General features: G+C 40.8%; 1 protein-coding gene across 1 annotated transcript in view; it reads right to left on the reverse strand.

The window, feature by feature from the left end:
* DCAF10 (DDB1 and CUL4 associated factor 10) overlaps positions 1-25,635 on the reverse strand; it is a 70,862-nt gene extending 45,227 nt beyond the window's left edge. Inside the window, exons 1-2 of the mRNA XM_025359151.1 lie at positions 24,996-25,635; positions 6,955-7,068 (exon numbers count right to left, since the gene is read on the reverse strand). Coding sequence (XP_025214936.1) covers positions 6,955-7,068; positions 24,996-25,534 — 653 coding nt within the window. The 5' untranslated portion in view covers positions 25,535-25,635. The remainder of the gene's footprint in view (positions 1-6,954; positions 7,069-24,995) is intronic.
* Between the last annotated feature and the right edge of the window lie 555 nt (positions 25,636-26,190).

The following is a 26,190-nucleotide window of genomic DNA, read 5'->3' on the forward strand; positions in this document are numbered from 1 at the left end:
ATGATGTTGGCCTCATAAAACGAGTTAGGGAGGATTCCCTCTTTTTCTATTGATTGGAATAGTTTCAGAAGGAATGGTACCAGCTCCTCCTTGTACCTCTGGTAGAATTCAGCTGTGAATCCATCTGGTCCTGGACTTTTTTTGGTTGGTAGGCTATTAATTATTGCCTCAATTTCAGAGCCTGCTGTTGGTCTATTCAGGGATTCAGCTTCTTCCTGGTTTAGTCTTGGGAGAGTGTAAGTGTCCAGGAAATTATCCATTTCTTCTAGATTTTCTAGTTTATTTGCGTAGAGGTGTTTATAGTATTCTCTGATGGTAGTTTGTATTTCTGTGGGGTCGGTGGTGATATCCCCTTTATCATTTTTTATTGTGTCTATTTGATTCTTCTCTCTTTTCTTCTTTATTAGTCTTGCTAGCGGTCTATCAATTTTGATCTTTTCAAAAAACCAACTCCTGGATTCATTAATTTTTTGGAGGGTTTTTTGTGTCTCTATCTCCTTCAGTTCTGCTCTGATCTTAGTTATTTCTTGCCTTCTGCTAGCTTTTGAATGTGTTTGCTCTTGCTTCTCTAGTTCTTTTAATTGTGATGTTAGAGTGTCAATTTTAGGTCTTTCCAGCTTTCTCTTGTGGGCATTTAGTGCTATAAATTTCCCTCTACACACTGCTTTAAATGTGTCCCAGAGATTCTGGTATGTTGTATCTTTGTTCTCATTGGTTTCAAAGAACATCTTTATTTCTGCCTTCATTTTGTTATGTACCCAGTAGTCATTCAGGAGCAGGTTATTCAGTTTCCATGTAGTTGAGCGGTTTTGATTGAGTTTCTTAGTCCTGAGTTCTAGTTTGATTGCACTGTGGTCTGAGAGACAGTTTGTTATAATTTCTGTTCTTGTACAGTTGCTGAGGAGTGCTTTACTTCCAATTATGTGGTCAATTTTGGAATAAGTGTGATGTGGTGCTGAGAAGAATGTATATTCTCTTGATTTGGGGTGGAGAGTTCTGTAGATGTCTATTAGGTCTGCTTGCTGCAGAGATGAGTTCAATTCCTGGATATCCTTGTTAACTTTCTGTCTCGTTGATCTGTCTAATGTTGACAGTGGGGTGTTGAAGTCTCCCATTATTATTGTATGGGAGTCTAAGTCTCTTTGTAAGTCTCTAAGGACTTGCTTTATGAATCTGGATGCTCCTGTATTGGGTGCATATATATTTAGGATAGTTAGCTCTTCCTGTTGAATTGATCCCTTTACCATAATGTAATGGCCTTCTTTGTCTCTTCTGATCTTTGATGGTTTAAAGTCTGTTTTATCAGAGACTAGGATTGCAACCCCTGCTTTCTTTTTTCTCCATTTGCTTGGTAGATCTTCCTCCATCCCTTTATTTTGAGCCTATGTATGTCTCTGCATGTGAGATCGATATCCTGAATACAGCAGACTGATGGGTCTTGACTCTTTATCCAGTTTGCCTGTCTGTGTCTTTTAATTGGAGCATTTAGTCCATTTACATTTAAGGTTAATATTGTTATGTGTGAACTTGATCCTGCCATTATAATATTAACTGGTTATTTTGCTCATTAGTTGATGCAGTTTCTTCCTAGCCTCGATGGTCTTTACATTTTGGCATGTTTTTGCAATGGCTGGTACTGGTTGTTCCTTTCCATGTTTAGTGCTTCCTTCAGGGTCTCTTGTAAGGCAGGCCTGGTGGTGACAAAATCTCTAAACATTTGCTTATCTGTAAAGGATTTTATTTCTCCTTCACTTATGAAACTTAGTTTGGCTGGATATGAAATTCTGGGTTTAAAATTCTTTTCTTTAAGAATGTTGAATATTGGCCCCCACTCTCTTCTGGCTTGTAGAGTTTCTGCTGAGAGATCTGCTGTTAGTCTGATGGGCTTTCCTTTGTGGGTAACCTGACCTTTCTCTCTGGCTGCCCTTGAGATTTTTTCCTTCATTTCAACTTTGGTGAATCTGGCAATTATGTGTCTTGGAGTTGCTCTTCTTGAGGAGTATCTTTGTGGCGTTCTCTGTATTTCCTGAATTTGAATGTTGGCCTGCCCTACTAGGTTGGGGAAGTTCTCCTGGATGATATTGTGCAGAGTGTTTTCCAACTTGGTTCCATTTTCCCCCTCACTTTCAGGCACCCCAATCAGACGTAGATTTGGCCTTTTTACATAATCCCATACTTCTTGCAGGCTTTGTTCATTTCTTTTTCCTTTAGATTTCTCTTCTTGCTTCATTTCATTCATTTGATCCTCAATCACTGATACTCTTTCTTCCAGTTGATCGAGTTGGTTACTGAAGCTTGTGCATTTGTCACGTATTTCTTGTGTCATGGTTTTCATCTCTGTCAGTTCGTTTATGGCCTTCTCTGCATTAATTATTCTGGTTATCAATTCTTCCACTTTTTTCAAGATTTTTAGTTTCTTTGCGCTGGGTACGTAATTCCTCCTTTAGCTCTGAGAAGTTTGATGGACTGAAGCCTTCTTCTCTCATCTTGTCAAAGTCATTCTCCATCCAGCTTTGATTCATTGCTGGCGATGAGCTGCATTCCTTTGGAGGGGGAGATGAGCTCTTATTTTTTGAATTTACAGCTTTTCTGCCCTGCTTTTTCCCCATCTTTGTGGTTTTATCTGCCACTGGTCTTTGATGATGGTGACGTACTGATGGGGTTTTGGTGTGGGTGTCCTTCCTGTTTGATAGTTTTCCTTCTAACAGTCAGGACCCTCAGGTGTAGGTCTGTTGGAGATTGCTTGAGGTCCACTCCAGACCCTGTTTGCCTGGGTGTCAGCAGCAGAGGCTGCAGAAGGCAGAATACTGCTGAACAGCGAGTGTACCTGTCTGATTCTTGCTTTGGAAGCTTCCTCTCAGGGGTGTACTCCACCGTGTGAGGTGTGGGGTGTTGGTCTGCCCCTAGTGGAGGATGTCTCCCAGTTAGGCTACTCAGGGGTCAGGGACCCACTTGAGCAGGCAGTCTGTCCGTTCTCAGATCTCAACCTCCGTGTTGGGAGATCCGCTGCTCTCTTCAAAGCTGTCAGACAGAGTCGTTTGCATCTGCAGAGGTTTCTGCTGCTTTTTTTTTGTTGTTGTTGTTGTTTAGCTGTGCCCTGTCCCCAGAGGTGGAGTCTACAGAGACTGGCAGGCCTCCTTGAGCTGCTGTGAGCTCCACCCAGTTCGATCTTCCCAGGGCTTTGTTTACCTACTTAAGCCTCAGCAATGGTGGGCGCCCCTCCCCCAGCCTCGCTGCTGCCTTGCAGTTAGATCACAGACTGCTGTGCTAGCAATGAGGAAGGCTCCGTGGGCGTGGGACCCTCCTGGCCAGGTGTGGGATATAATCTCCTGGTGTGCCTGTTTGCTTAAAGCGCAGTATTGGGGTGGGAGTTACCCGATTTTCCAGGTGTTGTGTGTCTGAGTTCCCCTGACTAGGGAAAGGGATTCCCTTCCCCCTTGCGCTTCCCAGGTGAGGCGATGCCTCGCCCTGCTTCACCTCTGGCTGGTCGGGCTGCAACAGCTAACCAGCACCGATTGTCCGGCACTCCCTAGTGAGATGAACCCAGTACCTCAGTTGAAAATGCAGAAATCACCTGTCTTCTGTGTTGCTCGCGCTGGGAGCTGGAGACTGGAGCTGTTCCTATTCGGCCATCTTGCTCCGCCCCCCCATGAGTAAGTTCTTTAGTGGGGATCTGTGAGACCCTGGTGCAACCATCACCCAAGCAGTATACACTGCACCATATTTGTTGTCTTTTATCACTTGCCCAACCCCCCTCTCTTCCCCTCAAGTCCCCAAAGTCTGTTGTATCATTCTTATGCCTTTATGTCCTCATAGCTTAGGTCCCACTTATCAGTGGAAACCTGTGATGTTTGGTTTTCCATTTCTGAGTTACTTCGCTTAAAAATAGTCTCCAGTCTCATCCAGGTCATTGCAAATGCTGTTAACTCATTCCTTTTTATGGCTGAGTAGTATTCCAACGTGTATATATATACCACAGTTTCTTTATCCACTCATTGATTAACGGGCATTTGGGTTGGTTCCATGATTTTGCTATTGTGACTTGTGCTGCTATAAACATGTGTGTATAAGGAACTTTTTCAAATAATGACTTCTTTTCCTCTGGGTAGATACCCAGGAGTGAAATTGCTGGATCAAATGGTAGTTCTACTTTTAGTTCTTTAAGGAATCTCCCCACTGTTTTCCATAGTGGCTGTACTAGTTTACATTCCCACCAGCATTGTAGAAGTGTTCCCTGATCACTGCATCCCCGCCAACATCTACTGTTTTTTGATTCTTTGATTATGGCCATTCTCACAGGAGTAAGGTGGTATCGCATTGTGGTTTTGATTTGCATATCCCTGATCATTAGTGATGTTGAACATTTTTTCCTATGTTTGTTGGCCATATGAAGAATTCTTCTTCTAAGAATTGTCTATTCATTTCCTTAGCCCACTTTTTGATGGGATTGATTGTTTTTTTTCTTACTCATTTGAGTTTGTTGTAGATTCTGGATATTAGTCCTTTGTCAGATGTATAGATTGTGAAGATTTTCTCCCACCCTTGTCTGTTTACTTTGCCAACTGTTCCTTTCGCCATGCAAAAGCTCTTTAGTTTAATTAGGTCCCAGTTATTTATCTTTATTTTTATTGCAATTGCTTTTGGGGTTTGGGTCATGAAATCCTTGCCTAAGCCAATGTCTAGAAGGGGTTTTTCAATGTTATCTTCTAGAATTTTTATAGTTTCAGGTCTTAGGTTTAAGTCCTTAATCCATCTTGAGTTGATTTTTGTATAAAGTGAGAGATGAGAATCCAGTTACATTCTCCTACTTGTGGCTAGCCAGTTATCCCAGCACTATTTGTTGAAAAGGGTGTCCTTTCCCCACTTTATGTTTTTGTTTGCTTTGTCGAAGATCAGTTGGCTGTAAATATTTGGGTTTATTTCTGGGCAGCCTGACATTTTTAATTTCTAAGAGTTCTAGCTAGTTCTTTACTACATTGACTTTTTCTTGTTCAATCTCTTTTATTTGTTTCAGTCTTTAAGCTCTCTTTAATTGGAAAGTATCTCTTAATTTATTTCTCTGAGCATCCTAAAAAGGCTTAAAAGTTTCTCCCAATCATTGGAATACCATGCAGCTGTTAAAAATAATAAGGTAGTCCCATGGGTATTAATATCAAATGATCTCTAAACATGTTATTAAGTGAAAAAGGCAAGGTAAATAATAGCATGTGTAAATGCTACCATTTATATAAAAATGTACATATGTGTGAGTGTGTGTGTGTATATATATATATGTTTGTATATGCAACAATTATCTAGAAAAGACAGCAAGAAATGGGTAACAGTGGTTGCCTCTGGGGAGGGAAACTGGGTGGCTAGGTGAAAGAGGTGGAGATAGACTTACTTTTCACTGTTTACACTGTTTTCACCTTTTTGTACCTTTGAATTTTGTACTACATGCATCTATTACCTAGTCAAAAATAAATACATAACATATTTTTAAAAATAAAGTCTTTGTTGAACTGCTCCATAAAATTAATTTCATCCAGAGAAATTAATGTTTTTGGTGGTTGATTTTGTTATGATGTTAACATTATATGTCTTTATAAATTTTAGAATTTGAGTTATAGGTTTCTTTTGAGTAGAAAAGGTTTTTAATTTCTCTCTCCTCCTATTTAATGGTTTCAGAGTTTCTCCCACTTGGCCATCTGGGCCCCCAGTCCACAACTAGGCCTTATAATGACATTTCGGGGCTCCAGTTTAATAATGATATTGGAAATATCATACATACACATTCAGTTACTGACTCAGCAAGTGGCTTCATTCGGTAGCTATTGATGAGGCTGTGTCTTTATCAGCTGAAACCTATAGTCTCTGGTAGTGAATAGCTTTTTTCTCTTTTCAGCCTCTCATAAATAAGACGTATATTTTAACCAAACCCGGGCTTCATGTAGTGATTCTGGCTCTGGTTCCTGCCTCGCATGAAACAGTTAAGCACTTTTTAATCCTTTTACCTGACAGGAGCAAAACTACTAGATTTCAGTGCTAGACCGAAAGCCAGCTGTGGTTTCAGCCCTATTTAAAACTTGGTGTCCGTGTTTCATTTCTGGCCCACAAAGATGTTTATGTTGTTCAGAATCTGGCTATGTTTTTTGTGCTATTTAACTTATTGTTCTATGTGTTTGGAGCATAGGAGTTACATCACAACACCCAGTATGTTACTTTGGCTAGTAATTTCCATATTTCTTTTTTGAGAAAATTAAAAGTAATAATTATAAAAGTAATATCTCATTACATAGAAAAAATAGAAAATTACTCATATTCCATCCGTTCTAATACTGTTAGAATTTTAAAATATTTCCTTTTAATCTTTTTCTCCTGCATCATCTCCTATTTGTATAATTTGTATAACAATTTTAAACTGTGTCATGCCAAGCATTTGTCTGTGTTGCTATGTAGTCTCTATGACCATCATTTTAATAACTGAATACTAATCACCAAACTACTCAATTATAATTCACTTCCCACATTATTAAAAATTAAGGAGCTTCCAATGATGCTACAAAGAAATTGTCTATGCATGTACTTTTTCCTCTTAACAGTCTGTATTTGGAGGGTGGAGGGTTGGAAGTGAGAGGTGCTAAGCAATGGGACTGCCATCATTCTACACAGATGATTAGCACAAAGGCATTACAGGACTAGCATAATACATGGCTGAGGTTCATAATGATGACCCTAATATATGAAAAGGTAAAATTATATAGAAGTTAAAAATGTATTTCAGAAACATTCCAAACCAACATAGCTAAGAGTAAGTTTTGTAATTAAAGGATTAGTTTTACAAGGGATTAGATTCACAGTTCACAATGTGGATCATCTAACACTGCTGGATAAGGCATCACATCTTTACTAACTTCCAAAACAGAACATTTTGGGCCACACTGATAAAGTTCACTTTTTCACTATAATACTAACCTGATATTATTTACACAGTCTTCATGAGCTTCAGAAAGTGTTTTTATGTGCTTTGAAGATATAGGGTCAAAAAGCAGAACTTCAGTTTGTTCACAAGCAACTGTCAGCACTGACCTGAAAGTAAATGACACATTTATCTTGTTTAGTTTTCTAGCATTCACTGGTTATTGATGTTCACTCATTTATAACGATATAAGCTATAGGTAAATAACTTTTTTTTTTTGCCCATGTTAGCAAATGTTTAAAAGATTGATACTGTCTGTGGTTGGCAATAGTAGTAGGAAATGGTACTCTCATACATTATGGTGGAATGTAATCTGGTACAGCTTATGTTTGAACAGCACCTCTAAAGTATCAGAATTTAAAATGGGCATATGTTTTGACTCAGCAATTTTTTCTGGTAATTTAATCTAGAGAACTAATCACTTACAAATACCAAGAGACATATAAAGATACGCTTCATTGTAAAAAGGAGAAATTTCAAGTATCTTCAATGTACATGACAGAGGGAATGACTGATTATACAAGCCATGGTACACAATACTTTGAAATACTGTAGAGAAGTTAAAAAGAAAGGGGTGGCTTTATATGAATATGAAAGAACTCAAAAACATATTTTTAAATAAAAAAGGTGGTTGCCAAAAAATGTGCATTGATGAGACAACTTAGGGGAAAAATCATATACAACCAAATTATATATTTCTTCATCACTATCAATAAAATGCACTGGAAAATAGTTGGCATATAACCTATCACACCAGTTAAACATAGTCAAATTTATCGGTCTTTTCATTCATGGTTTTTTAGGTTTGTCTCTTGTTTCAGGCCTTCCCCACTGCAAAGTTATATTTTTATAAAACTTGTATAAACCTCATTTTGATTTGTGAAAGTCTATTGTATTTTATTTATTTTGATTAAGTATTAGTGTTTTGTGGGTGCTGCTCTTTCAGATTCATTTCATTTCTAGCAAATGAAATCCTGAGTATTTTATACAACTAAGATTAATGTACATAAGATAGAATTTTAAATAGCCAAAAACTTTTCTATTAGGAACAAACTTTTTAGGTAAAGTGGGAGATTAAAAAACAACTGTTAAACTGAAATCTTGGCTGGGTGCAGTGGCTCACGCCTGTAATCCCAGCACTTTGGGAGGCCGAGGTGGGCGGATCACAAGGTCAAGAGTTCGAGACCAGCCTGGCCAACATAGTGAAACCCTGTCGCTACTAAAAATTCAAAAAAAGTTAGTCGGGCGTGGTGGTGGGCGCCTGTAGTCCCAGCTACTTGGGAGGCTGAGGCAGGAGAATCACTTGAACCCAGGAGGTGGAGGTTGCAGTGAGCCAAGATCATGCTACTGCGCTCCAGCCTAAGTGACAGAGTAAGACTCTGTCTCAAAAAAACAAAAACGTTGAAATCTTTTCTCTATTTAGTAATCATGGACTTGTCTGCATAAACCCTTTTTTAAGACATTTGAACTTCAAAGTTTAATAATATCTGAAATTTTTTATGCTAGTCATTGGGAGTAAAAATATTCAAATTAATATTTGTAATTTTTGAAGACATATAAATAGCTATTTCTTTTTGTAAGTCAGAAGAACCCTGAAATGAAATTTTTCCCTTTTGTGCATAAGTAGTGAATCAGTGATTCTGGGAGACTTTTTTTTTTTTTTTTTTGGTGGAGATAGGATCGCACTACCGTTGCTCAGGCTGGTCTCAAATTCCTGGCCTCTAGTGATCCTCCCACATCAGCCTCCCAAAACTCTGGGATTACAGGCGTGAGCCACCAGTCCCAGACTCTGGGAGATTCTTTTTTTCTGAGACGAAGTCTTGCTCTGTCACCCAGGCTGAAGTGCAGTGGCACGATCTCAGTTCACTGCAACCTCTGCCTCCCTGGTTCAAGCGATTCTCCTACCTCAGCCTCCTGAGTAACTGGGATTACAGGCACCGCCACCATACCCAACTAATTTTTGTATTTTTAATGGAGACAGGGTTTCACCATGTTGCCCTGGCTGGTCTCAAACCTCAAGTGATCCTCCTGCCTCAGCCTTCCAAAGTGCTGGGATTATAGATGTGAGCCACCACACAAAGCCAACCTCTGGGAGATTCTTAATCTTGAACATTGTATAAAAGGGATCTATAAAACTGTTAGTTATTGTTTTGCTTGAATCAAACTATAGTATATTTTTGTACATGGTATGATATGTATCTTTTAAAAGATACGTATTTGTTTAAAAGATACATACTGCTTTGTTTATTGCTGGTATACAATTTGTCCCAATATCAAGGCTGATCTTATTTACACTGGTTTGTAATGCCATCTTTACTACATACAAGTTTTGTTCTTGGACTCCATATTGGTATTCTATGCAACACCACACTATCTTAATTTCTACAAGGTTTATGGTATATTTGTTATGTGGCAAAGCAAGACTCCCTCATTTGCTTTACAAACACTTTTTCTTGGCTAATGCTATGCTTTCTCTTCAAGTAAATTTTATATATACCATGTCAAGTTCTGCTAAAATGTTTTGTTGAAATTTTATTGAAATGCACTGACTTTACAGATTACTTGGGTAGAATTTATATGATACAAGTTTGATTTACCTTATACAGTAGTATGCACATTTTCCCACACATTAAAGATTTTCTTAGAGTATCTGAGCAAATCTTGGACCTTTGACCATCCTTATACGCTTAGAATCAACGTATCAATTTATGTACACACACACACACACACACACACACACACACACCAGGTGCAGATGTTAATTGAGATTATATTAAATCTATTAATACCAAAAAGTTGTGTTGTGTTTTTTTGAGATGGAGTTTTGCTCTTGTTGCCCAAGCTGCAGTGCAGTGGCATGATCTCAGCTCACTGCAGCCTCTGCCTCCTGGGTTCAAGTCATTCTCCTGCCTCAGCCTCCCAAGTAGCTGGGATTACAGGCGTGTGCCACCATGCCCAGCTAATTTTTTGTATTTTTAGTAGAAATGGGGTTTCACCATGTTAGCCAGGCTGGTCTCGAACTCCTTACCTCAGGTGATCCACCCACCTCGGCCTCCCAAAGTGCTGGGATTACAGGCGTGAGCCACCACGCCTGGCCCAAAAAGTTGTAATGTAACTGCTATCTTGACAATATGGAATCTTCCAATCCATGAACTTAATATATCTCCATTTATTTAAATCTTCTGTAATTCTCTCAATAAAATTGTATAGTTTCCTCCATGTAGCCCATGCCTACCTTCTGTTGAACTTATTTCTGGGAACTTGATTTTTTAAAAATATATTTGAATAAATGTTCTTTTAAACTTTTTGCTGATGCTGGACACAGTGGCTTATTCTTGTTATCCCAGAATTTTGGGAGACCAAGGAGGAAAGATTACTTGAGCTCAGGAGTTTGAGACCAGCCTGTGCAACACAGTGAGACCTCGTCTCTACAAAAAATTTAAAAATTAGCCAGGCATGGTGGTGCACACCTGTAGTCCCAGCTATTTGGGTGGCTGAGGTGGGAGGATCAGCTGAGTCAGGGAGGTTGAGGATGTAGTGAGCTATGATCATGCCACTGCACCCCTGCCTGGCTGACCAAGACCCTGTCTCAAAAAACAAATTTTTTTGACTTTGCTTATTACTGGTATACAGAAATGTAACTGATTTTTTAATACTGATTATTTATCCATCAGTCATACTATTCTATTATTTGGGGGTTTTGATTGATAATACCATCTAAAAATAATTGCTTTGTTCTTCGTTTTTTTTTGTTTGTTTGTTTGTTTTTTTGGAGACGGCGTTCCACGCTTGTTGCCCAGGCTGGAGTGCAGTGGCGTGATCTCAGCGCACTGCAACCTCTGCCTCCCAGGTTCAAGTGATTCTCCTGCCACAGCCTCCTGAGTAGCTGGGACTACAGGCGTGTGCTACGATGCCCAGCTAATTTTTGTATTATTAGTAGAGACAGGTTTCACCATGTTGGCCAGGCTGGTCTCGAACTGCTGACCTCAGGTGATCCACCCGCCTCGGCCTCCCAAAGTGCTGGGATTACAGGCATAAGCCACCATGCCCAGCCTGTTCTTCTTTTTAAAAACCTGTTTCCTTCTCTTTTTCCTTGTTATACTGAACTAGGACTTTCAGAACAATGTTGAATAGAAATGTTAATAGCAGGCATTCATCTTTTTCGTGATCTTTAAGAATATATTCAACATTTCATCATTAAGTACAATGTTTGCTGTAGGGTTTTTGGGCAGATTCCTACTATTAGATTAAGGAAAGTTCTGTTTCAATTTTGCTAAGCTTTCTTTTCATGAATATATGTCAAACTGTATAAGAGATTTTTCAGCATTTCTTGAGATATTCCTATATTTTTCCTTTCATATATTAATGTAGTTGTTTATATTACTTTACTTTCTAATTTCAAATCAGTCTTTTATTTTTACCTCATTGCTAGATTCAGTTGACTAATACTTTGTTTATGATTTTTCTATCTTTATTCTTCAGTGAAATTGTATGGTAATTTTGCTTTCTTGTGCTATTCATGTCAGATTTTGGTATAACGTGTATGCTAACATCACAGAATAAGTTAAGACTGGCCCTTGTTATTTTATACACTGGAATAGTTTATGTAAATTGGGATTATTTATTTCTTGTAAATTTGGTAGTACTAGTCTGTAAAGCCATATAGACCTAACTACTGATGCAGTATTATTGGTTACGGTACTACTTGGGCTTTCTAATCTTTTACTAATGTCAGTTTTGGTAATTTCTACTTTTCTAGGAATTAGCCTATTTCATTGAACTTTAGAATTTTATTGGCATGAGGTTGTTCACAATATCTTCTGTTTCTATTTTTAAACTTTAATGGCCAGACACAGGGGCTCTCACCTATAATTCCAGCACTTTGGGTGGCTGAGGCAGGAGGATCACTTGAGCCCAGGAGTTTGAGACCAGCCTGGCAACACTGCAAGACCCTGTCTCTTAAAAAAAAAAAAAATTGAAGGCTGGGCGCGGTGGCTCACGCCTGTAACCCCAACACTTTGGGAGGCCGAGGCAGGCGGATCACAAGGTCAGGAGTTTGAGACCAGGCTGGCCAACATGGTGAAACCCCATGTCTACTAAAAATACAAAAAAAAAAAAAAAAAAAAAAAGCTGGTGTGGTGGCACACACCTGTAAGTCCAGCTACTTGGGAGGCTGAGGCAGGAGAATCGCTTGAACCTGGGAGGCGGAGGTTGCAGTAACCTGAGATCGTGCCATTGCACTTCAGCCTGGGTGACTGAGTGAGCCTCTGTCTCAAAAAAAAAAAAAAAAAAAGAAAAAAGAAAAAAAGATAGTGACAAACAGTTTCAAAGTGGTTCAATTGCACTCTGATCTCTATTCCTTCTTTTTACCTTCTTTGGGTATAATCTGTTGTTCTGTTTCAGCGTTCTTGAGATGGATGCTTACTTAGCTTATTGACTTTCAGCCTTTCTTCTTTTCTAATATCTGCATTTAGGGATCTAAGATTTTCCTCTATACATGGCTTTAGCTGCAATTGCATAAATTTTGATAGTGTTTTCGTCATTCAGTTTCAACTATTTTATAATTTATACTGTGATTTCTTCTTTGACTCACAAGTTATTTAAAAGAGCATTTCCAAAAATAAAGAGATTTTCTAGTTATTTATTTCCCTGAAAAACAAATTGCTCAATCTCAATGCTTGGAAATTGTATGAATTTGCTTTCTGTGCTGTCTGATATTAACACAGCACACCAACTTTCATTTAGCTAATGCTAGCAATGGTATGCCTTGACATCGTTTTACTTTAAAACTTTGTGTATCCTTACATTTCAGGTATGTCTTTTGTAAGCAGTTTTCAAAAATCTGATCTGACAATCATTGTCTCAAATTACATTTAATGTAACTACTAGCAATCTTTGAGTTGAAATCCGTCACTTTACAATTTACTTTCCATTTGTCCTGTCTGTTCTATGTCCCTTTTCAGTTGCTTTAAACATTTTTTTGGCCAGGCACATTGGCCCATACCTGTAATCCTAGTGTTTTAGGAATCCAAGGCGGGAGGATAGCTTGTGGTCATGAGTTGGAGATCAGCCTGCACAACACATGGAGACCCTATCTCTATAAAAAAATAAAATGGCCAGGCATAGTGGCTTATGGCTGCAGTCCTAGCTACCCAGGAGACGGCGGGAGGATTGCTCGAGCCCAGGAGTTGGAGGTTGCCGTGAGCTGTGACAGCACCAATGAACTCCAGCCTGGGCAACAGTGCAATATCCCATCTCTAAGAATATATATTTGCTATTGATATCTCCCCATACACTATGTAGTATGTTAAATATATTCTTTTACTATTCTTTTAGCGAATATCTAAAGAGCTAACGTCATGCATCAACTTTTTAAAGTGAAGTACAAAATTATTACTTCCTGGATGATGCAAGAACCTTAGCTCAGTTCACCTTCCTTTAACCCTTCCTAATATTTAATTTTTTAGGTATAATTATATATAAATTTAATACTCTACTAAAAGTTCTCATTGTTTTATACCATTCCCAGCCTGGACAACAAACTGAGACCCCTTGTCTCTACAAAAAATAAAAAAATTAACCAGGCATGCGGGCGTGTGCCTGTGGTCCCAGCTACACAAATGGCAGAAGCAAGAGGATTACTTGAGCCCGGGAAGTCAAGGCAGCAGTGAGCAGTGTTCATGCCACTGCACTCCAGCTTGGATGACAGAGAAAGACTCTGTCTAAAAAAAAGAAAAAAAAAGTTAACATTCATTTTGATTTACAAGCATATTTACTTTTTGTTCTTTTCATTATTTCCTGTACCTCTGGTCTTCCACCTTTTTCCTTCCTCCTAAAGAATAATTTTGTTCTCTGTTTCTGTGTAGACCTGATAGTGGCAAATTATCTCAATATTTGTCTGGAAATATCTTTGTCTCTTGACTTCCATTGTTCTGCAGTGAAATTAACTGTCTTTTTGAGCCTCCTTTGAAAGTAATCCATCTCTTTCCTCTAGCTGCTTTTAAGATTGTCTTTGTGCGTGTATATGTATTATTTTGGTTTTAACATCTTTACGCTTGTAGCTAAGTGTAGCTTTATCTTTCTTTCTTTTTTTTTTTTTTTTTTTTTCGAAGCAGTTGGGAGGGATTTTTGTTTTTGTTTTTAAAGCAGTTGGAAGGTTTTTTTGTTTTTGAAGCAGTTGTTTCAGAAGGTTTGGAGTGTGGTGGCGCTGGAAAGAAGTGGTGCAATCCCAGCTCACTGCAGCCTTAACCTCCCAGATTCAAATGATCCTCTTTCTTCAGCCTCCTGAGTAGCTGGAACCACAGGCGCATGCCACCACACCCGGCTAATTTTTTTGTTTGTATTTTTTTGTAGAGTCAGGGTTTTCCTATGTTGGCCGGGCTGGTCTCAAACTCTCAAGCTCAAGAGATCCAACCACCTCAGCCTCCGCAAGTGCTGGGATTACAGGGGTGCACCACCATGCCTGGCCTACTTTTTTTGTCTTTCTCTTGCTTGAGATGTATAGCCCTTCTTTAATCTACAGTGTGTTTTGTTAATTTTTAAAACTTATCCATTATCTGTTCAAATATTGATTTATCTCCATTCTCTTTAATATCTTTCTAAACTCCATTTATATTTATAAGATCTTTTCCCTGTATTTTACGACATGTCTCAGTCTGTGTCCCATTTTGGTAAATCTAAGCTTTATTCTGTATATTTTTTTCTCATCTATTCTCAAGTTCACAAATCCTTCAGCTGTGTCCAGTTTGCTGTTAAATCATCCAGAGTTTTTATCAGTTACTGTACTTTTTAGTTCTAGGGTTTTCTTTTTATAGCTTCTAGTTCTCTGCTAAATTTCTCCATCTAATAATTGTCCCACCTCAGTAGCTGGGACAAAGGGGCACGTCACCACAACCAGCTAATTTTTGTACTTTTTTTGAACATATTAAATAGTTTTAATGTCAGATCTCCTGTGGGTCTATTTCTATTGTTTGCTGATTTTCTTGGCTTTTCAGACAACGAATCTCCTTGTATGAGTGCTCGTCACTGTATACAAAAATTACAGGGATAATTTAAAGCACTGAATGATATATTATCTTTTTTAAAAATTTCTTGGCCGGGCGCTGTGGCTCAAGCCTGTAATCCCAGCACTTTGGGAGGCCGAGGCGGGTGGATCACGAGGAGATCAAGACCATCCTGGCTAACACCGTGAAACCCCGTCTCTACTAAAAATACAAAAAACTAGCCGGGCGCGGTGGCGGGCGCCTGTAGTCCCAGCTACTCGGAGGCTGAGGCAGGAGAATGGCGTAAACCCGGGAGGCGGAGCTTGCAGTGAGCCAAGATCGCGCCACTGCACTCCAGCCTGGGTGACACAGCGAGACTCCGTCTCAAAAAATAAAAAATAAAAAAATAAAAAAAAATAAAATAAATAAAATTTCTTTAGAGACAGGGTCTTGCTCTGTCACCCAGGCTGAAGTATAGTGGTGTGATTATAGCTCACTGTAACCTCAAACACCTGGGCTTACACAATCCTCCCACCTCTGCCTCCAGAGTAGCTAGGATGGCCGGCGCACACCATATTGCCCAGCTAATTTTTAAATTTTTTGCAGAGATGGGATCTCTGGCTGTGTTGCTCAGACTGGTCTTCAACTCCTGGCCTCAATCAATCTTCCCTCCTCAGCCTCCCAAAGAACTCGGATTAAAGGTGTAAGACAGGGCACTCAGCTGCATATTTTCTTCTTGCATAGAAGATTCCTATTTAATTATGGCAAGTAAGCTAGAGTACAGGTGCCGGCAATCTGAGGTCTTCTTAATCTACCTAGGGAATGAGATGATTCGAAGCTGACCTTTAGTCCCTATGAGTACCGTCTATTCTTGATTCACCCTTAGTCCTAGGGTATATTGGGTGGGGGGAGAGGAGTTTCAATGCCAAACCTAAATTGCGATTCTTGTAATCTCATCTATCCCACCCATAAGTCCATTTGAAATACCATTCAGAGGCCAGGCGCAGTGGCTCACGCCTATAATCCCAGCACTTTGGGAGGCCGAGGCGGGCGGATCACCTGAGGTCGGGAGGTCGAGACCAGCCTGACCAACATGGAGAAAGCCCGTCTCTACTAAAAATACAAAAATCAGCCGGGCGTGGTGGTGGGCGCCTGTAATCCCAGCTAATCCGGAGGCTGAGGCAGGAGAATCGCTTGAACCTGGAAGGTGGAGGCTGCCATGAGCCGAGATCGCACCATTGCCCTCCAGCCTGGGCAACAAGACTGAAACTCCGTCTCAAAAAAAAAAAAGAAAGAAAGAAAAAAGAAAAAGAAAAAAGAAATACCATTCAGCCTCATTGCTGCTGCTGCTTTTGAGATTGACAGATGCCTCTCAGAAAAGTGAGCTCAAATGCTGGGCTCACATCACTGGCTTTCCTATTTTGTAGAACTTGACCCTGCAATATCTTCATTGCCCTGATAATGCTCTAATCCCCTCAAACATAAGCTTTCTATATCTTACATTAAATATTTAATATTTCCTCTAGCTTTTCTGATTATTCTCAGTTGGAAGTTTGGTCCAAACCATCTACCTCTTGCATATAAAATTGTCCCCCCAACTTTTTGTTTTTTTAAGACGGAGTTTTGCTCTTGTTGCCCAGTCTGGAGTATAGTGTTGCAATCTCGGCTCACTGCAACCTCCGCCTCCCGGGTTCAAGCAGTTCTCCTGCCTCAGCCTCCCGAGTGGCTGGGATTACAGACGTTTGCCACCACGCCCAGCTAATTTTTTTGTATTTTTAGTAGAGACGGAGTTTCACCATGTTGGCCAGGCTGGTCTCAAACTCCTGACCTCAGGTGATCCAGCCGCCTCGGCCTCCCAAAGTGCTGGGATTACAGGTATGGGCCACCGCGCCTGGCCGCCCCGCCCCCCACTACCTTTTTTTTTTTTTTTTTTGAGACAGTTTCGCTCTTGTCGCCCAAGCTGGAAGTGAAGTGGGGCAATCTCGGCTCACTGCAACCTCCGCCTCCTGGATTCAAGCGATTCTGCTGCCTCAGCCTCCCGAGTAGCTGGGATTATAGGCGCCCACCACCACGCCTGACTAATTTTTGTATTTTTAGTAGAGTCAGGGCTTCGCCATTGTAGCCAGGCTGGTCTGGAACTCCTGACCTAAGGTGATCCACCTGCCACGGCCTCCCAAAGTGCTAGGATTACAGGTGTGAGTCACAGTGGCGATCTATGTCCCCCTTTTTATTCTGAATATTGTCTGTGCATTTTCTCAGTATCATGAATGTTTTTCATTTTTATAAGTGTTTTCAAAGACAAAACTTTGTCCCTGTTCAGTATTTCTATTGGTTTTTAAAATTTCACTAATTTCTATTTTTTTTTTTTACTGTATTTCCTTCTGCTCTCTTTAGATTGATTTTCCTATTATTTGCAGATAAATTTGCTATTCTCTTTCTTGAGATGAATACTCTTAGCTCATTAATTTTTCTTATCTTCCTTTCAGTTTATTAAAGACTATAATTTTCCTACTAAGTACAGCTTTGCTTGTATCCCACAAGTTTTGAGACATATGATTTCATTATCATTTCGTTCTGAACATTTCTAGTTTCCATTATAATTTCCCCTTTGACCCATGAATTTATCAAATTTTTTGAAAATGTATGAGACTTTTCTAGTTTTTTGTGTGTGTGTTTTTTTGGTTTTTTTGAGACAGAGTCTCAATTTGTCACCCAGGCTGGAATGCAGTGGCAACCTCAAACTCCCAAGCTTGAGCAGTCCTGCCTCAGCTTCCTGGGTAGCTAGGACTACAAGCACATGCCACCACACCAGGCTAATTTTTAAACTTTTGTAGAGACAGTCCCTCTTCCTTGCCCAGCCTGGTCTTGAACTCCTGGCAGATCCTCCCACCTCAGTCTTCCAAAGTGCTGGGATTACAAGTGGGAGCCACTGTGCCAGGCCTCTGGTTATCTTTTTAATTATACTTGTCTCTTGACTAACAAAAATATATTATATTTTTATATAATATATTATAATATATTTTTATATAATATATTATATGCTTTATATAATATATATAATATTTTTCTTGAGACAGGATCTCATTCTGTTGCCCAGGCTGGAGTACAGTGGCATGATTTTGGCTCACTGCAACCTCTGCTTCCGGGGTTCAAGTTATCCTCCCACCTCAGCCTCCCAAGTAGCTGAGACTATAGGCATGAGCCACCACAAATGGCTAATTTTTGTATTTTTTGTAGGGATGGTCTTGAACTCCCGGGCTCAAGTGATCCACCTGCCCCAGCCTCCCAAAGTGCTGGTAACACTGGTACGAACCACCATGCCAGCTAGTTATCTTTTTATTTACTTCTAGTGATCACATTGTAGTGAGAAACTGTATTCAGTATGATACTAATCTTTTGAAACTTGTGGTCTCATATGTGAAAATTTTATAAATGTTCCTTTTGTGTTTGAAAAAAATAAGGATGAAGCAGCTGTTATGTACAGTTAAGTGTGATATTCAAAAAGGTTAAAAATTCAGGCCAGGCACAGTGGTTCACACTTATAATCCCAGCTCTTTGGGAGGCTGAGGCGGGTGGGTCACCTGAGGTCAGGAGTTCAAGACCGGCCTGACCAACATGGTGAAACCCCATCTCTACTAAAAATACAAAATTAGCCAAGCATGGTGGTGCATGCCTGTAATCCCGGCTACTTGGGAGGCTGAGGCAGGAGAATTGCTTGAACCCGAGAGCTGGAGGTTGCAGGGAGCCAAGATTGCACCATTGCACTCCAGCCTGGACAGCAAGAGTGAAACTCTGTCTCAAAAAAAAAAAAAAAGAAAATGGTAATATAAATTAACATGAATAAAATTTAAAAACATTTTCTAAATAAATTAACCTATATAGATTATTAAAATGCTCACCAAGTGATAACCATTGTAGCTCAAATTGTTCATTAAATAATTCTAGTAATTTTCAATCATTTCTTAATTTTTCAAATTGTAGGCATAATCTTTTATTTGACACAGATACCCTTGTCTGAACCATGAATTGACATAGGAAACTAGATAAAGCCCTTCTAAGAATATCCACATTAAATTTATAGTCATTAAGTAACTTGTAGTCATGATAACATTTTAAAAAATCACTCTTTTTAAAAATTTTTTGTAGAGACAAGGTCTCCCTGTGTTGCCCCAGCTGGTCTCGAACTCGAGCTAAAGCAGTCCTCCACCTTCAACCTCCCAAAGTGCTAGGATTACAGGCGTGAGCGGCCACACCTGGCCTAAAAAAAAGAAATCACTCTTAACATCAACAGAATTATTTATGGGAGCTGAATCCTCTTTTTGGCTTTTGCTGAAGTAACAATAAGTATATTTTAAAATGTTTTTAGCCCTTCAAATGCTTGCTGTTAGTTTCATGTATTCAATATTTGTTTAAATGTATTAATAACTAAGTCACAAAAATAATTTATTGATATACTTAATTATATTAAACCTAATCCCTCAGTCCAGGTGAGAGGTAATGTAACATGGCAGTTAAGAGCATACACCAGGGTATAGAACCTTCATTTAATAAACTTTCTGCTTCTTAATTCCCCCAACTAAATTTGTCTGGTAGAGAGAAAAAGATGCACTTTGGTAGTCATTTTCATTTATAACGTGAGTGTCATTAATGCCTACTGTAGGCAGGTATTCACTGGGTGTTGGCACACTTATCCTATCTAAATAATAGGGAAATTAAACAAGAATGATAAAACTAAGGATGTGCATCCCAGAAGTTATTCATCCATAAACCATCCCCATAGGCCTCGATCATCTGCTGTAGATTCTATCCTGCCATGGCAGTGTATACTGTGCCAAGAGAATTAATATATTTTGATGATAACTGCAGTAGTACAATACTATTACTCTCATTTGACTGCTCTCTTCTTTCTGGATCTCCCAAGGCTGCAGTTCCCAAAGGGGCCATGTGAGAGTGACATGAGAAAAGTAGGCAACCCTACTCTTAGGAAAGCCAGATGGTCACTGGGCCTATGGATTTTTTGTGTGTGTTGGAGGGTGCCAGGCATGGGTCAGGAATAATTAGAATGGGTGCTGCCCTGTAGTTCTCCAGTGAGATGTTTGTTGACAGCCTCTTGCTGTCCCAGTTCTTAACTCTTTAGTTGCTATATAATTGGTTACTAAAGGAAGTCCCAAGGAAGGCAATGAAGCATTAAGATGACACTTAACAGGCTTGGGGCAGTAACTATTCAACCACTATGGATATATCAATATTTTAACAACCGTTACAGCTGAACCAGTATCAGCTGAATAGCAGGCCTGAATGTAGTCTATAAATGCCATTAAGAGTAAGATTTTAAGAGGTACTGTTCTTTTATTTATTTATTTATTTATTTATTTTATTTTTTGCAAGACAGGGTCTCTGTTGCCCAGGCTGGAGTGCAGAGGCACAATCCTGGCTCACTGCAGCCTCTACCTTCCAAGCTCAAATGATCCTCCTGCCTCAGCCACCTGAGTAGCTGGGACAAAGGGGCACATCACCACAACCAGCTAATTTTTGTACTTTTTGTACAGACAGGGTCTCCCTATGTTGCCCAGGCTGGTCTCAAACTCCTGGCCTCAAGCAATCTGCCTTGGCCTCCCAAAATGCTGGGATTATAGGCATGAGCCACTGCGCCAAGCTACTCTTCGTCTTTTATTGGAATATTTAGTACCTTATAGTTATTGTAACTAGTAATGTTTGGATTTATTTTCAGCTATTCTTTGTGCTTTTTATTTATTATACCTTGTCTTTTTTTATTTTCCTTTCTTGCCCTCCTTTGGAATTTTTTTTCTCATTCCGTACTTTTTCTTGTACTAGTCTGGAAATTATAATCTTTCTTGTCTTTTGGTTCCTTGAAAATTTTAAATACCTATTAAAGCCTAAAGTTAACATATATAATTATCCCCCCAAAAACATAAACACTTACAATATCACCTCATCCTTTATTTTTATTTTACTTTGAGACAGAGTCTCGCTCTGTCACCCAGGCTGGCGTGCGGTGATGTGATCTCTACTCACTGCAACCTCTGCCTCCCAGGTTCAAGCAATTCTCCTGCCTCAGCCTCCCAAGTAGCTGAGTTTACAGGCGCATGCCACCACGCCTGGCTAATTTTTTTGTGTTTTTAGTAGAGACAGGGTTTCACCAGGTTGGCCAGCCTGGTCTCACACTCCTGACCTCAAGTGATCGCCCACCTCGGCCTCCCAAAGTACTGGGATTACAGGCATAAGCCACCACACCCGGCCTCACTTCATAATTTATATGCTATTATTGTCTTCTATTTTTGTTCCATCTCTGTTAATCCCAAAAGACATTATCAGATTAACATGTGCATACATATTTAACACTTTTTGTTCTTCATTCCTGCTAGCTTCTCAGACCTTCCGTTTGAAAACAATTTCCTTCTCTCTGAACTTAGAATTCCTTTATTGAAGGTCTGCTGGCAAACTTACTCAGCTTTGCTTGTCTGAATATGTATTTATTTCATCTTTGTTCTTGGCAAGGACAAATAACCTGTGTTTGCTGGGTATAAATCTAGACTGAGGTTTTTTTCCTGGCATATAGAAAATAATTACCACTGTCTCTAGATTTATATTATGGTTGATGACTAATTGGCTATCACTCTCATAGTTACTCCTTTGAGGCCTTTTTCTCTCTTTTTTTTTTCTAGACGGAGTTTTGCTCTTGTTTCCCAGGCTGGAGTGCAGTGGCGCGATCTCGGCTCACCGCAACCTCCACCTCCCAGGTTCAAGCGATTCTCCTGCCTCAGCCTCCTGAGTAGCTGGGATTACAGGCATGCACCACCATGTTTTGTATTTTTAGTAGAGACAGGGTTTCTCCATGTTGGTCAGGCTGGTCTCGAACTCCTGACCTCAGGTGATCCGCCCACCTTGGCCTCCCAAAGTGCTGGGATTATAGGTGTGAGCCACCGCACCCTGCCCCTTTTTTCTCTATCTTTTAAGATTTTATATTTATTGTCCCACAGTTTCACTACAATAGGTCTAGAAAGAATTCTTGCTTGGGTTTGTTGGGCTTCTTAAATCATGGCTTGGTGCCGTTCTTCAATTCTGGAAAGTTCTCAGCTATTATGTCTTCAAATAGTCTCCCTTATACCATATGATACGCTTATATGGTATAAGCGTACCATATAGTTAGCCAGAGTTCCTGAAGAAACTGGGACTATTTTCTTTAGGAACTCTGGCTAACTATATGGTACGCTTTTTCTCTCTATGCTCTATGTTACTAAATCTTTTCATATTTTCAATGTCTGTGTTTTCCAGGTCTGTATTCTAGTTAGTTTCTTTGCTTCTATTTTCCAATATGTGAATTATCTCTACAGCTGTGCCTAATGTGTTCTCATGGAGGACAGCTTGACAGGGTCTGACATACTATAATTTATTAACATTATCAATTTTACTTTTTCAAAATGTCATTTTAGAAGGTGATACACTTATTTTGACAATGTTTCTATCACTTAAAACATTTTTTGAATTCTTTAGAAAATACCTTCTAGTCCTTTTATCTTTTTTATTGCCAAATTCCTTATATTCTGGTCTCTATTAAATTCATAATTTTAATTTTTACATTCTGTGTCACCCCCTCCTTCTCTGTATTGAGAAGTCCTTGTAGGTAACAGTGGTTAAGCTACCCGGTAAGCTGATTTAACTCATATTTAACTGAAGGATATGATAAATTATCTCCTTTAACACAGATATGTCATCTATCTGTAAAATTACTTTCAGTCCTGCACAAATGTAGGGCATACTAGATGAAGTAAGAAGACTGAAAAATTAAAACACTGAAGTATTTCCACTCATCACCCTGATAAAGATGAAAAAGAATGGCAGTATGCAGTGTTGCCAAGGGTATGAGGAGACAGGCACTTCCATATGTGTCTAGAATGTAGGAATCAGAATATAGTAATGAGAATTAGTATGATCTTTGCAGAGGGCAATTTAACAATAGGTATAAAAATCTTCATAACAATAACTCATTCTAGGGATTTATCCTAAAGATATAAATACAAAATATTTGTTCAAAGAGGTTTTATTTAAACTAATGAAAAATGTTAAATAATGTTGTAGGAATATATTTATTAACATAAGCAGTTCACAATACACTGTAAGGAAAAAAGCAAGCTACAAAACACTGATTCCATGTTTATATTAAAATAAACATACACAAAGTAAAAATTTCCTTAAATATCCATTTAATCTCTGGGATCATAAGCGATGTTTAGGGTATTTTTTGCTCATTTATTGTCTAGGTTTTACACAATGAGCATATATGTTAATTGTGTAATTTAAAATTATTGAATTAAGTGCAAGAGTTCCTAACCACCTTTTACAAAACTGTTATGAGAAAATGCATTCTAGATTCAAACAAAAACTTTAAGCAATATATCCCTTATTCTTACAGCTCTAAAATCTGTTCTTCTCATTATACTCCCACCTAAAATCCCACATCCAAAAAGTAGAAATAGCTACCTCTGAATTCCTGAAAGTATCGGTAGGAGGCTGGGAGGAAAGGGGCCGGGATATGAAGAGAGAAACTCAATATTTGAGAACAGACTGTTAGTGTTTTGAGGGAAACTTTAGGAATAGGGCTTGGCTGAAGGAAGGAGGCTGCGAGGTTCCATGAATAAGTTTCAGCAAAATAGTTTCTCCTCTCACCAGTTTTCCACCTTATTCAGGTGTGCATCCACTACTACATGCTCCAACCAATTGCTGTTGAGACCCCCGAGATCCCAGCACCACATGTGATTAGGAAGCACTTGCATCACTGAAATGGAAGAGAGTCTACTTGTGCACAGTAATTCCTGCTTCTATTCCTTTGCTCCTTCCTTAGCAACTTTAGGTCTTTCTTCAGTAAACTTTTTTTGCTTTGTAAACCTATTCTTTTAACCTTCTGTAACATGACATGCTGCCCTTCTACGACCTTTGACATACCAATCATCTCCATTTGAAATACTTCTATCCCTTTACCAACCCTATCTTGACTAATTTATTTCCTACTCATTTTTTTGATTTTGATTTAGGTGTCACTTCCTCAGGGAATCCGTGAACACAGAGTCCATAACAGGTTCCTTCAAGACTTTATCTCAATTAACAAATATATTTTATGCATTATTTAGTAAGACTGTCTACTATCTAGTTGAACCATTAAGTCCCAGGTTCAATGAAAACAGTGCCATTAGCTGGTTTTGCTCAGCACGGTTACTCCCGCATTTGGAACACAGCAAGTGCTCAACAAATACACGCCGAATGAGAGAATGAATGAATTAACACCTGGGTAAACAACCAGCAACCGAGAGGCTTTGATGGGATAAGAATTACATTAACTATGTCACCTCATGGTGGAACTGTGCAAATTTTTTCTTTTGATGGCGGACTTGTGTACTGACAAGAAAGTTTTAAATAGATACGATTTTGGAAACTTCCTGTTAAACCAAAGCCATACAATAAATATTTAATCAGCCAAGAAAAAGGCTGTAGTCTAGCCTGGAGACTTCACAAATGACCCAAATCATGAGAGCCACGTCTCTACAGTGTCTTAGTACTGTATCTTCCTTGAGCAAAGGACGCACTTGTCCCATCATGGCAAGTTCAGGTACAGAGTGCAAGGAATCTACAGCCTTCCTACCCCGACACAGGTTTAGGTGGAAAACGCGAGCCTACGATGGGGAGAACGTGGACATTTATTCAAAATGTATTTACTGAGCACCTACTGTGTCCCAGAATGCCCTAGTTGTGGGTTGGCTCTGACAGGTCCGCTGTGTGGCTTCGGGCATTTCTCCTTCACGGAGCCCAAGTCCTGAAGGCGAGCAAGTGGGGCCTCGCCTTCCTGCCTCAAAAAGCTGGGCTGGGGGTTCCAGGGGGCGAGAATGCGCTTCAGAAAGTGCCAGGAGGCACGAAGGCCAGCGGCCCCAAACGGCCTTGCTAACCTCGGCCCGGGCCAGAGGAGCGAGCCCAGGACTGCCGTCCGCTGGCAGCTGAGCCGGGCGGAGGCGGGCGCCCGCCCTCCGAGGGGCCGCGCTTACCCGTCGGGCGAGTACTCCAGGTTGAAGACGGCGCCGTGGGTGCGGGTGCTGAGGTACACCGAGTCCGCGGGGTGGATGGAACCGTAGAGGCTAGTCATGGTGCGAAAATTGTCCCGCGCCGGGTCCACGAACAGCCCGCGGCCCAGGCTGCGCTCTTTCAGCCACCCGAACAGCCTGGCGCCAGGGCCGCCCAGGCCCGCGCAGAGGCCGTGTCGGCCCCGGCTCTCGGCCTTGCAGTCTGGCCCGGGCCGCCGGCGCGGAGGGGAGGGAGGTGACGGCTCTCCCTGGGCGGAGGCAGCCGAGGACTCCGGAGCTCCGGGCAGCCCGAGCTCTCCGGAGCGCGGGGCCGGGGACAGCGATGGGGCGCCGGGGCGGCGAGGGCTCCGGGCGGGTGGAGGGGGATGGGTCGCATCAGCCCCGGGATGTAGCGGCGAGGGCGGCCTAGTGGCTGCTGCCTGCCCCTCGTGGGGCGCCGGCTCCTCAGCCCCGGCTCCGGCCGATCCGTCCCCTCCAGGGCTATGAGGCCCGAAGGGAAACATGACCAACGCCCCCGCCCCCCGCTCCGGGCCACTGCCCCGCCGGCCGACACCTCAGTGCCCCCGTTCAGCTGCCACTTCCGGCGTGCAGCGGCCTAACGTCACCGGCTGGAAACCCGCGCCGCCCCCCCCCCACCGCCCCGGCCACCGTCCGCCGGGGACCGGGAAAGCTGAGACACCGCCGGGCTTGGGACGCCGCAGCCCCGGGAATGGAGGTAGGGAGCGAGCAGTTACCTGTGTGAGCGACTGAGGATGCCGGGGGCTGGGCTATATGGGGCGTTAGCATCTGGGCACCTGAACTGGGTGGCAGAGAGTCGGTCTGTAGTTGTCAGTGAGTGGTGGCCGCGAGCCTGGGAATGAGTGACCTGACCAGTCAGTCCTGTGAGGCTGAGTATGTACTGGTGTCTCCACTTTACACTGGGATCAGCGAGGGATTAAGAATTAGTGCATTATGTGCAGGCCACACAGAATAGGTGGCATGCCATTCTTTTTTTTTTTTTTTTTTTTTTTTTAGATGGAATCTTGCTGTGTCGCCCAGGCTGGAGTGCAGTGGCGTGATCTGGCTTCACTGCAACCTCCGTCTCCTGGGTTCAGGCAATTCTCTGCCTCAGCCTCCCGAGTAGCTGGGATTACAGGCGCCGGCCACCACACCCAGCTAA

The sequence above is a fragment of the Theropithecus gelada genome, chromosome 15, assembly GCF_003255815.1.
Source record: "Theropithecus gelada isolate Dixy chromosome 15, Tgel_1.0, whole genome shotgun sequence".
NCBI lineage: Eukaryota > Metazoa > Chordata > Mammalia > Primates > Cercopithecidae > Theropithecus > Theropithecus gelada.